Here is a 16,357-nt window from a genome sequence, read left to right as displayed (position 1 = left end):
TGGGCGGGTTTGAGTTTACATAGTGGTCAACCATTAATAAACGGGTCAACCCAAACCCATTTAACCCTAACCCGTTTACAACCCACCCGAACCCGGTTCGTTAACTCATTTTGCCACCCCTAACTAGCACACTCTAGTGAAGTTTTTTTTTTTTTCCTATTTTAATATTTTTTTAATAGAAACAAGACGCACGCATGAGCGATGCGTGCCGCTTTAAGGCTTTTTAGAATATAATATGATATTTATAAGTTTTATAAAAATTACATTATTCAAAGTAGTGCATTATTAAAGTGGGTTCAAAATTATACATTGTCAGTACCATCTAATTTCATATGACACATTTTCATTTGTAAACTCATGATTTTGAAACTTATAAACATCATCCTAAAAAGCTGTAGAGCATGGACGATGCATAGTATTATTTATTGATTTAAGTTAACATTAAATAAATTAATATTTTAAATTTAATTAATAATATTATTTTTATCATAATTTCATATGATAGTAATATGTTATAAATATACATTAGTAATAAAATTATTATTAATTAAAAATAATAATCTTATATTATTTTTTAATAGTAAATAAACACCCATTGTCACGCCCCCCCCAAACCCGCTAAGTGGGGCCCGAGGTTTGATATGATCCAATCACATATGTCTGATATCATGACCTTAATCACGCAATCAAAAAATAAATAAACATCCTCAATAAATATATTAGAGTTCTATATAAACATTCCAAAAGAAAATTTCCCAATATCCAGTATCCATATGTACATCTAAAAAAACTAAAGACATAAATCCAAAAAATATAACCAAGATCAGTACCCTCTCACAAAAATGCTATACCAACAAACCCAGCCCTGAGCTCGCTAAGTTCGATCACTCGAAGGTCTTGAAAAAGATGAATTACATAATGGGTGAGACACATCTCAGTAAGATGGAACAGATTAATACCAATGTGTGGCTATCATGAGTTTAGTGTATACAAAATATCATCAGTTGTTAATTAACCACAGTTATAAAATCATTCTCACACCATACTCACACTCATACACAATTATTTATAAGCAAAAGTTTCCGAGGATAAGGGAAATTACACGCCCATACATGTTGCTCCCCTCTACTCTAATACATTATGCAACCTAGTATGGCCACAGCTGATACCTATCAGGGCACTCGCCTTTCTCGGCAACCCCTCAGGTGGAGAGTTTACTTCACCCCAAATACATATAATACTACTATATTTAATACATTTAATACTTTGTTACTTTACTCTATATATTGTTATCTCAGTAAAACTCAACTCTTCATAATTTCTATTTTCACATGCTCTGTTATCCTATAACATACTTTGTAATCACATTTCACATCCTATGTCTTCAAATATTCTATATTCACGTACATTGTTCTGTATTTACATGCACTGTTCTATTATACCATAGTTAAATCTACAAATATTAATTTAAAACTCATTGTCAGGTGGATAAAAACCAACATGCTTCCCCCTATAATGGGTTGTGTGGCCTGTAGGTTGGACTTAACCCTAGTCGGCTCACTAGAGTTAAATCAATTCCCAACTCTTCAATCTATTAGTCCGATTAGCTTTCCCATGCTGGTCTAGACTCCAAGGGGAACTCTTCTATTCACAGCTCAATCGATTATTCAATACCAACACTCTCTCAAAGACGTGTGGTTGCACTAAACTCTTCATAACTCTCGCAACAGTACCGTACGTACTATGGTCCACCGGAGTTCTCAAACCATACATTGCAATTTAACATTAATATTTTGCTTTGATTAAACAATTCTAAATACAATATAATCCCAACATATTTCAATATTTCAACATATTACACATATTTCATAACTCAACACAGTATTTTCATTTTTCCTCATGCCACACGATTTGAATAATACACATATTTATATAATTACTGAAATAATAAGTCAATCCATGTTCATTATCTGCTTTATTGAAAATATAAGTTAAATTATCTCCACAATTTATCTAATACTCAAAATAAGCGTTAGTAAGAAAAACGGAGATAATTAACCCTACTCACCTTGACCAATTTTAGAAAATGTAAAATAATTCCAACCAATCATTTCAACCAGTCAAATTATCCAGTGAATCCATTACTTAAATCATGTAGCCTTTTTCTTTACTTTAATCGGTTCATTTTTGAAAATAATAGCCATTAACACAACCCTAGGCTCAAAACTCTCAGTTTAAACAATTGACTTTCAAAACTTGCATGATAATCATATACATACATATATAATTTTCATTTTAACCGGTAGAATTTACAAAACCACTAGATTAATCTATTCCCCTTACCTATTTCTCGAAGTTCTACCTAAAATGAACGGGAGATAAAAACCCTAACTTTGCGAAACTGCCACCGAAACTGATCTAGCAACTCAAGAAAGATGATCGGAGAGTGAGAGTGGCTTTAGGTGAGCTCTAGTGAGAGAAAATCATGTGAGGGATGAGAGAGAGAGAGAGAGAGAGAGAGAGAAGTTTGAAACTTAGAGAGAGAGAGAGAGAGAGGAGTGAATTTTTTTAATAAAAATGACCTAAAATCTATTTATAAACAGGCTATCCCTGCACGAAACCATTGATGGTTTCCTGTAGCCATCGACGATTTGCCTTGAAACCGTCAACGATTTTCTAAGAGGGCCTGAAACTGTCGACAGTTTGGTGCTAAACCAAACCATCTCCATCATTTTTCTTATCTTCCCTTTCCTTTATTTATTTTCCTTTCCTTTTATTTATTTTTCTTTTATTTTCTAACTTTGGGTTATTACATTCTCCCCTCTTTACAAAATTTTGTCCTCAAAATTTGTGAACCGATAATTATATTTAGATTCTATTATTAACAAACCACCTCATGCCACATATTTCAGTATACTCTACAACTATAAATAACTACATTGATCTAAAACCGAAAATAACTATTACTTATCTTATAATATAAACTTATTACCTGCTCTTGCGCCACGGGCAATGTCCGCACCAGTCAGGATCACATGCTAGACTGCCTCGGGGTATGTGATTTTTCCCCCGGATCTGGTTAGGTGTCGGTGCATTAGCCAGTGATTCACCACAATTTCTTGCAATGTGCCTTGGCTTACCGCACCGATAGCATTTGGCACTCCCAGCTCGGCAGTCACCCCTATGCTTCCTGTTACATCTGCAACATACAAGATTGGACGAATCATCCTGATAACCATGATAACCTCAATCTCCCATCTCCTACTTCGGGCCCACATTGTCCCTTTCTCTCTTCCACGAACCCTAACTAGCCTTAGCTTGAAAATTGGGCGGTGCAAACCTCTTTCTCTACTCTGATGGCTCTGTACCGCCCTGTAAGCTCTTCTCCAATACCGAGGCCTTATCCACCAAGTCCGAGAAGTTTTGGACCTAGAACCCCACCACCTACTTAAAAATCCTCTGTCGCAAGCCTTTCTCGAACCTTTTTGCCTTCCTCGCCTCATCAGGGATCATATACGGTGCAAAATGAGATAGCTCCACAAACTTCGCTAAATACTCTCTGACAGTCATACTCCCTTAGGTTAGGTTAGTAAATTCCTCCACCTTATCTTCTTAGGTAGAAGAAGGAAAGTACTGGCCTAAGAACAGCTCCTTAAATCTGGCCTATGCTAGTGCACTAGTATCAGTCTCTGTCCCTTAAGCATCTTCATAGAAAGCCACCAGTGTTTCACCTCCCCCGTCATTTTAAATAAGGCGTAAAGAACCTTCTGTTTGTTAGTGCAGCAGAGTATTGTCATCATCTCCTCGATCTCCTAAACCCAATTCTCAGAAACTATCGACTCAGGTCCTCCCGCAAAAGTAGGAGGGTTCAGATGAGTAAATTCCTTAATACTGTAGCCCTGGTCTACAGGTGGACAGTTCTGCTCTCTAGACTCCTGCCTCATCTCTCTCCTGACCTAGCGAGCTATACCTCGCAACATGGCAAAAGTATCAAGATCACCCTCGTTGGAAGCCCCCAAGTTACTACTTCCCGCAACATCAATACGCTTGTCTTTGGGATCCATCCTGAAGATAAGACAGAAAAGACTTTTAGAATCCCATCGTCATAGCCTAATCAATACAAATATTAAATTGGAAAACCAATAACGTCAAAAATCGCGGTTAGTGCTTAGAAACATCACCATCGATGGATTTACGGTGGTATTTTGAAACTCGCGGCTGAATCATAAAATCACAGAAGTCCGTCAAGGGATTTCTACCTCTAAGCTACGAAAAATAACTCAGAATTCCTAACAGTATCTTAATCTACCTATTCCTATCCTTATCCTAACTCGATCCTATATTCTGGTATTAATCCATCCTAGAGTCTACAGAACCTAACAACCTAATGCTTTGATACTACTCTGTCACACCCCCCTAAACCCGTCAAGTCGGGCCCAGGAGTGTGATGTGATCCAATCACCTGTGTCTGATACCATGACCTCAATCACGCAGCGGAAAAATAAATAAGCATCCTTAATAATATACCAGAGTTCTATATAAACATCGCAAAAGAAAATTTTCCAACATCTAGTATCCATATATACATCTCAAAAAACAAAAGACATAAACCCAAAAAATATATCCAAGATCATGAATCCACTAATTTCTGCTGCTTCCGTTATTGCTGCTAGATTGGCTATAGGGCTTTCTTCTATTGGTCCTAGAGTTGGTCAAGGTACTGCTGTGGGACAAGCTATAAAGGGTATTGCAAGATAGCCCAAAGCAGGGGGAAAGATATGAGGTACTTTATTGCTTAGTCTAGCATTTATGGAAGCTTTAACAATTTGTGGATTGGTTGTAGCATTAGCACTTTTATTTGCGAATCCTTTTGTTTAATCCTAAAAATATGAAATGAAAAATACATATTTCTGATTTTATTGCCTTGAATTTATCGCACCCTCTCACAAAAATGCTATGCCAACCAGCCCCTAGCTCGCTAAGTTCGATCATGCGGAGGTCCTGAAAAAGATGAATTGTATAACGGGTGAGACACATCTCAGTAAGACGGAATAAATTAATACTAGTGTGTGGCTATCATGAGTTTAGTGTATATAAAATATCATCAGTTGTTAATTACCCATAGTTATAAAATCATTCTCATACTATACTCACACACGCCCACAATTATTTATAAGCGAAAGTTCCCGAGGATAAGGGAGATTACACGACCATACATGTAAATCTCCTTTGCTCTAATACGTTATGTAACCTGGTATGGTTACAACTGATACCTATCAAGGCACTCGCCTTTTTCGGCAAGCCCTCGAGCAGAGAGTTTACTTCGCCCTAAATACATATAATACTACTATATTTAATACATTTAATACTTTGTTACTTTACTTTGTATGTTGTTATCTCAGTAAAACCCAACTCTTCATAATCTATGTTTTTATATGCTCTGTTCTCCTATAGCATACTCTGCAATCACATTTCACATCCTCTATCTTCATATATTTTATATTCACATACACTGTTCCGTATTTACATGCTCTTTTCTATTATACCCTGGTCAAATCTACAAATATGAATTTAGAACTCACTGCCAGATAGATAAAAACTAACATGCTTCCCCCCATGACAGCTTGTGTGGCCCGTAAGCTGGACTTAACTCTGGCTGGTGCACCAAAGTTAAATCAATTCCCAACTCTTCAGTATGCTAGTATTATTGACTTTCTCATGCTGGTCTAGACTCCAAGGGGAACTCCACCCTTCAAAACCCAATCAACTATTCAATACCAACACTCTCTTAAAGGTATGTGGTTGCACTAAACTCTACATAACTCTCGCAACGGTACCGTGCGTACTATGGTCCACTGGAGTTCTCAAACCATACATTGCAATTTAACATTAATATTCTGCTCTGATTAAACAATTTTAAATATAATATAATCCCAACGTATTTTTGTATTTCAACATATTACACATATTTCATAACTCAACACAGTATTTTCATTTTTCCTCATGTCACACGGTTTGAATAATACACATATTTATATAACTACTGAAATAATAAGTCAATTCATGTTCATTATCTGCTTTACTGAAAATATAAGTTAAATTATCTCCACAATTTATCTAATACTCAAAATAAGTGTTAGTAAGAAAAACAGAGATAACTAACCCTACTCGCCTTGACCAATTTTAGAAAATGTTAAACAATTCCAACCAATCATTTCAACCAGTCAAATTATCCAGTGAATCCATTACTTAAATCCTGTAGCCTTTTTCTTTACTTTAATCGGTTCATTTTTGAAAATAATAACTATTAATACAACCCTAGGCTCAAAACCCTCAGTTTAAACGACTGGCTTTCAAAAATGGCATGATAATCATATATATACACATATAATTTCCATTTTAACTAGTAGAAATTACAAAACCACTTGTTTAATCTATTCCCCTTACATGTTTCCCAAAGTTCTGCCTAAAATAAGAAGGAGATAAAAACCCTAGCGTTACGGAATCGCCCCTGAAACTGATCTAGCAACCCAAGAAAGATGATCGGAGAGTGAGAGTGGCTTTGGGTGAGCTCTAGGGGGAGAAAATCATGCGAGGGATGAGAGAGAGAGAGAGAGAGAGAGAGAGAGAGAGAGAGAGAGAGAGAGAGAGGAGTGAATTTTTTTTAATAAAAATGACCTAACATCTATTTATAAATAGGTTGTCCCCACGCGAAACCGTCGACGATTTCCTGTAGTTGCCGACAGTTTGCCTTGAAACCGTCGACAGTTATCTGAGAGGGCCTAAAACCGTCGATGGTTTGGTGCTGAACCAAACCATCTCCATCCTTTTTCTTATCTTCCATTTCCTTTATTTATTTTTCTTTTCTTTTATTTTTTTTATTTTCTGAGTTTGAGTTATTACACCCATTCTAAGAATGGGTTATAAATGGGTTATTATAGTTACCCTATGTGAGTGTGTGTGCCTCCTATATTAAATTTTAAGTTTTGATAAAAAAGAGTGAAAATTAGTGAAAAATACACCCTTGCAACATTTGATGGTTGACCACCTAAAAGTGGCCCATCGACCGTCTTATGTTGCATTTTATTCCTTTATGCTATTAACTTAAATTTTCACATATTCAACTTATTCTCTTTAATTCATTAGGTAAAAAATAACTATTGACCTACCCCATGCTTATTAGACATGTCAAGAAGGGGCTTGTAGGTAACCATCTCTTCATATAAGAAGACATATCAGGGAAAGAGTTTGTGTTTAAAGTAAAGTCAAAATCCTTCTACCAAGCCTCACCATTCCAGACAAGCTCCCTAGAGGCATAAAAGAATTTTCTTTTCCATCCATGAATCGAGGAAAGACCTATATGGACCAAGCTTTTTCTTGGATGGTAGGTGAAATGACACTAACCCAGCCTTTGAGGATGAGCCTTAAGCATTAAGAAGGACCTAATATTTAAGCTTGGCATGTACCCCATCAATTTCAACAATGCAACAAAGCTACGAGTTGGGAGCAAGCTGACTAAGGGCAAGCTTATAAAAAATTGAAATACCTCTAAGAAAAATGAATGCAAAGAAAAAATTTTGGTTCACACAAGTTCGCCCCATGAGAAAATGCGGTGCACAAATTAACATCATTATTGTTAAGGATTTATACTGAAAGACATGCTTTATGTAATCGGTTTTAGTATTTATTAATAACTTCAATTATTTTATTTTAATAAGAATCTTTGTGAGTAATGTTTTCCTAACATTATTTATTTAATGATTATGCATGTGTCTTTTATTCTATATAGTAGGTGATCTAGTGTGTAGAGTACGACTTATACACAGAAGATTAGATCATCAGTTCTGGTAGAATATAAGTTTATTGTTCACAGTCTTAAATGAAATTGGACACACCATTGGTAGGACTATAGCACAAGGTTTTAATAGGTCTGTCTTGACTATTGGGAATGGTACAATTCCAACTCCTTGTGCTAGTACACTTTGTGCGTATTGAACAAGACTGTCTTGGGGTAATTGTTTTTAAACTAACTATATAAAAAAAAATTAATACCTCATGGTTATTATGAGTTATTATTCTCTTAATCTTCATATTATTATTAGACATGTGTATATAGTGTTTATTACTTTGATTCATAGAAGAGTGAGATTCTTTATGGGTCAAAATACTCAGTGAGTTGGGTGATAATATTATGTGTATGGTGAACATTAATTATTAACAAAATCCACATCCCGGTATTGGGATTGATGATACCCTTTTAAAGAAGCTTATAAGTTTTGATTGTGTAAAACCCTGTAGGTGGATTTTGAATTTAGCACGTCAAATAAGTTAAGTGGAAGGTCTTAGGGAATTAATATGTCAATTAATTAAATTGTCAATAATTTAATTTAATAGACGGGTATCTGTAATCTTTACGTGGAGAGATAAATAAGAATTTAATAATAGGAGCTTGAAATTTAATTTCAAATATGACAAGGAATGCAATTATAATTCTTTAGTGGTATGAATTATAATTAACGTAATTAAGGATGAATTCGGGTCGGATTAGGAATTCTTAATTACGTGGAAAGCCCTAGTCATATTTGCCCAAAGGTACGTGGAAAGCCCTAGTCATATTTGCCCAAAGGTCCCTATTGTAGCCTATATACACACACTCCATTCAGCAGGTAGGAAAGAAAAAAAAAAAAAAAAAAACTTTCACAAAGGCTGACGTTTTCGTGAGAGAAGAAAATCCTAGCAGCTGCTTACGAGCCCACTCTCTTAGGAGCAAGGCATGTTCAAGGAATACAGTAGAAGATTCCTAATTGTCTTCAAGAGCGCATTTTTGTACTTACAGATTCGGGACAAACATGACGGATCTCACAGGTATAATCCTAATCACGTAATTAGGGATTGCATGATCTTATTATTATTATTTTTGTTATCCGTATGCGCTACAACCAGATCTTAAGGCACTTCTGCAAGTCCCTTCAATTGGTATCAGAGACTCGGTTGACACTGTATATGGATAACAATACTGTGTTCTTCGAAAATAGAATCAATGCATGCTTAGGGTAGAACATGTGTATGCACTAACTTCTGTTTTGCAACATTCTGTTCGGCAAGTATGGTCACATAAATGTATGTTTTATGATTGCGATTGTTTATTACAAGATTCATAGCGTGTGAACTCCGGTTATGGAGACATAGGATTTTGTAATCTGATGCAGCTTTATCCGAGAAGGAGGCACAATTGCGGCGTGTGCATAGCAGTGGCGAAAAATAGGAAAAACCCTAGAACAATGATGCATTTTTTCATTCCTTTATTGAATTTGAATTTGAGTTTGAGTTTGAGTTTGAGTTTGAGTTTGAATTTGAATTTGAATTTGTTTTTGAATTTAAAATTAAATTTGAATTTGAATTTAAATTTAAATTTACTTGGACCCCTACAACCTGACTGGGTAGGTCAAACCCCGCTGGGGGCGCTACCCTCGAGGTCCTGCCGAACCCCGGCACTGCGTAATGGCAACAAGGATTCACGGTGTTATGATGCAAGCTGCTTGATCATAATAGCCGGATATTTATTATATCATATTTCTTATTTATATATGCTTTCTTGGCGTGTTTTTTGTTCTTGTGTTGTGTCATTAGCATGTAAAATTTAAAATTTCAATGTTGGTTTATGCATGTGTAACTAGAGAATAAAATTAATTCCCAAGTTATAATACATTTTTTTTATATAAAAAAATATTAAAGGAATTTGGAATTTTATTTGTTGCGTGTAATTTAGTTGCCAATATTGAAATATTAAATTTATTTGAATATTAAACATGTGTTTGTATCCCTCGTGAATTAAATAACTAAGTGGATGAGGGAATTTATTACATATAAATTCCATGGTCTCCATCACTAGTTTATAAGTGAAGTAATTAATTTTATGTGATGATATTAGTATCTTCATCCCCATCAGATGGAACTAATTATAGACTCACCAAGTATAAACTCTAGTAATTGTTAGTATTGGGTTACCTCTCCATCTAGGGATTCACTACAGGACAATATGTCTAGTATTATGTGATGGTATACACTTAGCTATGAATAATAGTATCCTCACCATCTGGGTCACTGTTATTGTTTATAGGACCAAAGCTAAGTCAGTAGAGTTTAATTTTGCTTGGCATAGTAACTTGCCTAGATAGTAAAATTAATAGGTCCTTACCTGTCTACACAAATGTTGAATAGTAGACGACCTCCCATCGAGGTATACTACTCACGGTGTGTTAGGTTGCTAACAGATTCTTTAAAAGAAAATATTGGTAGAGGGAACTATATTCTTTTAATTGAATTAAAAGTGTATTATTGCTCATCATATTTTGTTATAATATGTGTTTCTTAGGATTAAAATGACTTTCAATCCCCTTGCTATTATTCTCAAAGAAAACAAACTGGTTGGACCTAATTATATTGAATGGAAAAGGAACTTGAACATTGTACTGATTGCAGAGGAGTATAAGTATGTGCTTGTAAAGGTATGTCCACAGGAACCTGGTGAAGGGACAACCGAGGAGGAAACCCAGGCTTACCGGAGGTGGATTAAGGCTGATGAGATGGCGCGGTGTTACATTTTGGCATCTATGTCAAATGTTCTGCAACATCAGCATCAGTCTGTGCCTTCTGCCTATGATATAATGCAGAACCTCAAAGAAATATTTGGGGATCAAAATTGTGCTGCTAGGCAGACTGTTATTAAGGAACTTATGAATACTACTATGGCAGAAGGGACCCCAGTAAGGGATAATGTTTTGAAGATGATTGGTCTTCTTAATGAGCTAGAGATCCTTGGAGCTGAAATTGATGGGGAAACCCAGGTCAATATCGTTCTCCAATCGCTACCTGACATTTGCAAGCAGTTTTTCCTGAACTACAACATGAATAAGCTCTCTTACTCATTGGAAGAACTACTTAAAGAGCTTCAAGCAGCTAAGGGCCTTATCAGGAAACCAACTATTGCTTTTGTGACTGAGAAAGGTTCTTCTTTTAGGCTGAAAGAAGCAGAAAGGTTCAAAAACAACAGGGAGCTCCTCCAGTAGTGCGTGGGCCACATGATGGAGCTCCCTGACCTGCCACGTGGGCCCGGGGTGCTAGTGTAACATATAAACTCTCCTATACCAACTAAAGTATATATAAAGGCAACCTGCTCTAACAAGGGAATCCCGGGTGCACTTGTCATTACTAAAATTAAACCATACAACGGAAAATATAAAAAACATCCAATCACTTAACCACAATTATAGCTATTACCAAAATATATACACACTACTATCTGTCTACATATTAAAATCCCAAAATAACAAAATAAGATATTTGGTATCTCACCAGTTCTGACAACCACTCCCAGAAGTCTAATCCCAACCCTGAGGTAAGCTAGGTATGGTTCTCTAGAGGACCTGAAAAATAATTTGTATATTGGGGCGAGACACTTCTCAATAAGACGTATTATATTACTATTAGTGTGTGGCAAGAATGAGTTCTCGTGTGAATATACAACTTCCATTATTCAACTATATATGAAATAACATTTAAAAATGTACTAATCAGTATATCTGAAATACATACTTTTTGAAGAATATACTATTGGCTCAATATAGCCCGTTTATAGTAATTTACTCATATATGCATAATAGATACAATCTGGACTACTGTATTAGCGTCGTCACGCTATCATAAACTCATACAACATGCTTTCCCCCATGACGGGTTGTGCAGCCTGAAGGCTGGACTCAGCTCCTAGCCGGCCGACCATAACTGAGTTAGAAAAGGTAATAAGTACGATCGTGCCTACCTACGGTCATCTAGAAACTACCTCGGATGGGGCCCCCGGCAGAAACCTCGGAATAGTACTGTGGCCCAGGTCACCAAATCGTCTATCCATCATCACACTATCATCCAGTGTGATTACACTACCTGCCAACATATAGCTACGGTACCGTGCTCACAACATCATATTTCATATCCACAGGGCTCTAGAATCATATATGGCAATTTACATAATAAAAACTATTTTATTCTTATTTCATATAAAACTAGTCATTTATTAATTCTCGGCCCCCGACCATCATATTAAATCTCGGCCCCCGGTCGTCTTATCAAATCTCGACCCCCAGCCATCATATAAACTCTCGGCCCTCGGCTGTCATATCATATCTCGGCCCTCGACCATTATATCATATCGTATATTATTTATAAAAACATTCTACTCATATATACCGTTTAGAAACTGTTCTTATGCCATACAATTTTTATCTGATAGATCATAAATAAATAAACTGACGGGGAAAAACATAAATTGCTGAAAATAGGGTCTGAACATCTCTAGGATTTTATTTAACTTAAACTATTTATTTTATAAAAAATAGGAGATTTCAAACCAATCACATAACTTTTCCCCAAAACATAGAACAGTCAAAACCACCTTTTTTTTTTTTTTTATATACTTGATTCATTCAGAAAATCATATAAGCAATTTAATCGGTCTATATTTCAAAATTAACTGACATAAGATAATCCCCCTACCTGGCTTACTAGAAACCCTAAATCCATGCCCTGCAGCGTTCAAAGATCAAAACCCTGAAATTACATTTTTCCCAAATTAATCAACTCAACCCACATAATATTCCTCATTTAGCATTTCCTAGGCCTCATATACTCCAAATCAACAATAAAACCCTAAAATACCCTGGTTTTGGAGTGGTGTCTTGAAAGGCCCGATCAAAAATCCACTTTGCTAGACTTGTAGAGAATTTCTCCTAGATCCTCATAGCAGCTTCTGATCGTCAAATTAGGCAACAAATAGCAAGAAAATCAAAGAGAGAGAGTGTAGGGCGTGGGGGGGGGGGGAGAGAGAGAGAGAGAGAGAGAGAGAGAGAGAGAGAGAGAGAAATGGATTTCTTATTGAAGAAGCAAAAAAAAAAAAATCCTATTTATACCCCTTTGACCTGGCACGATTCGTCAACGAAATGGGACCTTCATCGACGAACCATAGAAGGACATTCGTTGACAAAGGAGGGGCTCGTTAATAAACCTTAAGTCTGATATTTTCCTGTCATTCAAGATCTCTTTGTCGATGACACCTAAATTTCATCGATGAAGCACAAAAGACTACTCATCAACGAAAACAGGGGATTCGTCGATGAGGCATGCTATTTGCCCTTTTAAAATTTTCTTTTCTTCTTTTCCTTATTTATTTCTTTATTTTTCGGGTTCGAGTTTCTACATTATCCCCTCTTATAAAAATTTTGTCCTTGAAATTCGCTAATTGATTTCCATTACATCCCATGTATCACCATTGATCTGCTGATCTGACTCTAGGAAGAGCCTGCGGCCACCCACATAGTAGCCCCCTCCCAAATTTATTACATACTCTCACTTATGGAGGAGGAATACCGTGGTTACATATAGTGTCTCAGAAGATTACAATATCCATACAAAACTCTCCCTAAGACCATCCATAAACCATAACAATAAACAACTGATAAAACTAAACACCCTACTCTAAGAAACCTATATACAAAACCAATACCTACCTACCGCTCTACTTACCTGTTTAATGCTGAGCCTCTTCGAACTGTTGTGGATACTTCTGACGTATCTTTGTTTCTAATTCCCATGATGCTTCCTCCACTGCATGATTATGCCAAAGTACCTTTACAAGCGAAATCTTCTTAGTACGAAGCTCCTATTCCTTATAGTCTAGAATCTGAATCGATATCTCCTCATATACCAACGTATCGCCGAGCTCCAAAGACTTGTAACTGATCACATACGAAGGATTCAAAATGTATTGCCTTAGCATGGACACATGGAACACGTCGTGAATCCTAGACAGTGCTAGGGGTAATGTAATTCTATACGCCATTAGACCAACTCTCTCCAGAATCTCGAATGACCCGATGTATCTGGGACTCAGCTTCCCCTTTTTCCCAAATCTCATTACCCCTTTCATAAGAGAAATCCTAAAAATTATGGCATCACCTACCTCGAACTCCAGCTCCCACAGGTATGAATTTGCATAGCTCTTATGCTGACTCTAAGCTGTCTTTATTCTTTCCTTGATAAACTGAACCTTATCAGAGGTCTGCTGAATAAGCTCCGGCCCCAAAATCTGTGGCTCACCGACCTTGTCCTTATATAACATCGGCACCTCTGACCATACAGTGCCTCATACGGTGCTATTCCAATACTGGCATAATAACTGTTATTGTATGTGAACTCAACTAACAACAAATATTTAATCCAACTACCCCCAAAATCTAGTACGTATGCCCACAACATATCCCCTAGAATTTGAATAGTCCTCTCTGATTGATCATCGGTCTGCGGGTGAAAAGCAATACTGAAAGTGAGTTGAGTTCCCAATGCTTGCTATAGACTCTTCCAAAATCATGAAGTAAACCGTGAGTCCTTATCTGAAATGATAAACATAGGCACCTCATGCAATTTAACTATCTCTTGCATGTACAGCTTTTCCAGCCTATTCATAGAATAATTGACTTTAACTGGAATGAAATGGGTAGTCTTCGTCAGTCTATCCGCAACTACCTAGATAACATTCTGTCCCTAAAGTGCCGATGACAGTCCTATAATAAAATCCATGGAAATGTGTTCCCACTTCCACTTAGGAATGAGAAGTGGTTGCAATGGTTTTGCTGGCCTCTGATGCTCAACCTTTACCTGCTGACACATCAGGAACTGTCCAAAAAAAATGGGCGATCTCTCTTTTCATGTTAGACCACCAGAAAGATTCCCACAAATCCCTATACATCTTTGTGCTCCCTGGATGTACTGTATATAGAGTGTGATGTGCCTCTTCCAAGATGGATCGTTTAATCTCAACATCATTCGATATGCATATCTTGGTGTGAAATCGCAACACCCCATCTGAGATATTGAAATCTGCATTCAACCCATCCTGTATTCCACTCACAATCTTCGCCAGCTCTACATCTTTCATCTGAGCCGTCTTGATCCTTTCCCGTAAGGTCGGTTGCACTACCAGGCTAGCAATGAACGCCTTGTGATTTCCTTGCACTAATTCTACACCTAACCTTTCCAGGTTCATCCTGATCTGATGCTGAACTCCAACTACTGAGACTGATGCAGCCACTGACTTCCAACTCAAAGCATTCGCTACCATATTAGCTTTTTCTAAGTGGTAACTAATGGTACAGTTGTAGCCCTTTATCAAATCAAGCCACCTTCATTGCCTCATGTTTAACTCTTTTTGAGTGAAAAAGTACTTAAGACTCTTGTGGTCGGTAAAGATCTTGCACCTTTCACCGTACAAATAGTGCCTCCAGATTTTCAATGTATAGACTACTACTGCCAATTCCATGTCATGTGTCAGATAATTCTTTTCGTACTCCTTGAGTTGGTGAGAAGCGTAGGAGATAACCTTTCCCTGCTACATTAAGACACACTCGAGTCCCTTCTTAGATGCATCACTATAGATCACAAATCCACCCTCTTTTGATGGAATGGTCAATACTAGGGCAGTAACTAGATGCTGCTTCAGTTCCTGAAAACTCTACTCGCTCTCATCATTCCACTAAAACTTCATGTTCTTCCTCGTGAGCGGTGTCAGTGGACCTGATAGTTTAGAAAAACCCATTATGAATCGACGGTAATATCCTACCAGACCCAAGAAACTTCTTACCTCATGCACGTTCTTCGGTCTCACCCAATCAACTACCGCTTCTATCATGTTCTAGTCCACTGAAACACCTTCTCTGGACACTACATATCCTAGAAATGCCACTTGCTCTAACCAAAATTCACATTTCTTGAACTTTGCAAACAATTTCTTTTCTCTGAGTAACTAGAGTACTAATCTTAAATGAATTGCATGCTCCTCAGGACTCCTTGAATAAACTAGTATGTCATTGATGAATACCACCATGAACTGATCTAAATACTTATGGAATACCCTGTTCATCAAGTCCATGAATGTCGTAGGAGCATTAGTTAATCCGAATGGTATAACCAGAAATTCATAGTGGCCATACCTAGTATGAAAGGCTATCTTTGGTACATCCTTTGTTTTAACCTTCAACTGGTGATACCCGCATCGTAGATTGATCTTGGAAAAGAACTGTGTGCACTGTAACTGGTCAAACAGATCATCAATTCGAGGTAACAAGTACTTATTCTTTACTATCACTTTATTAATTTCTCTGTAGTCGATGCACATCCTCATCGGCTCATCCTTCTTCTTTACAAACAACATCAATGCTCCCCAGGGTGAAACACTTGGCCTGATAAACCCCTTATCTAGAAGTTCCTGTAGCTGCTCCTTTAACTCCTTTAGTCCAGTTGGAGCCAT

General features: G+C 36.9%; 1 protein-coding gene across 1 annotated transcript; it reads left to right on the top strand.

Moving 5' to 3' along the window:
* The first annotated feature begins 10,382 nt into the window (after window positions 1-10,382).
* Window positions 10,383-11,069, top strand: LOC131166725 (uncharacterized). The gene has a single exon (XM_058125299.1). The coding sequence runs from the start codon at window positions 10,383-10,385 to the stop codon at window positions 11,067-11,069; it is 687 nt and encodes a 228-aa protein (XP_057981282.1).
* The last annotated feature ends 5,288 nt before the right edge of the window (window positions 11,070-16,357 follow it).

Source organism: Malania oleifera, chromosome 10 (assembly GCF_029873635.1).
Source record: "Malania oleifera isolate guangnan ecotype guangnan chromosome 10, ASM2987363v1, whole genome shotgun sequence".
Taxonomy (NCBI): Eukaryota; Viridiplantae; Streptophyta; class Magnoliopsida; order Santalales; family Ximeniaceae; genus Malania; species Malania oleifera.
The sequence above is the reverse complement of the archived record's forward strand: the minus strand, read 5'-3'. Positions and strand labels throughout refer to the sequence as shown.

Coding starts and splice junctions, on each gene's coding strand:
- LOC131166725 (XM_058125299.1), top strand. CDS start 10,383: ATGACTTTCAATCCCCTTGCTATTATTCTCAAAGAAAACAAACTGGTT.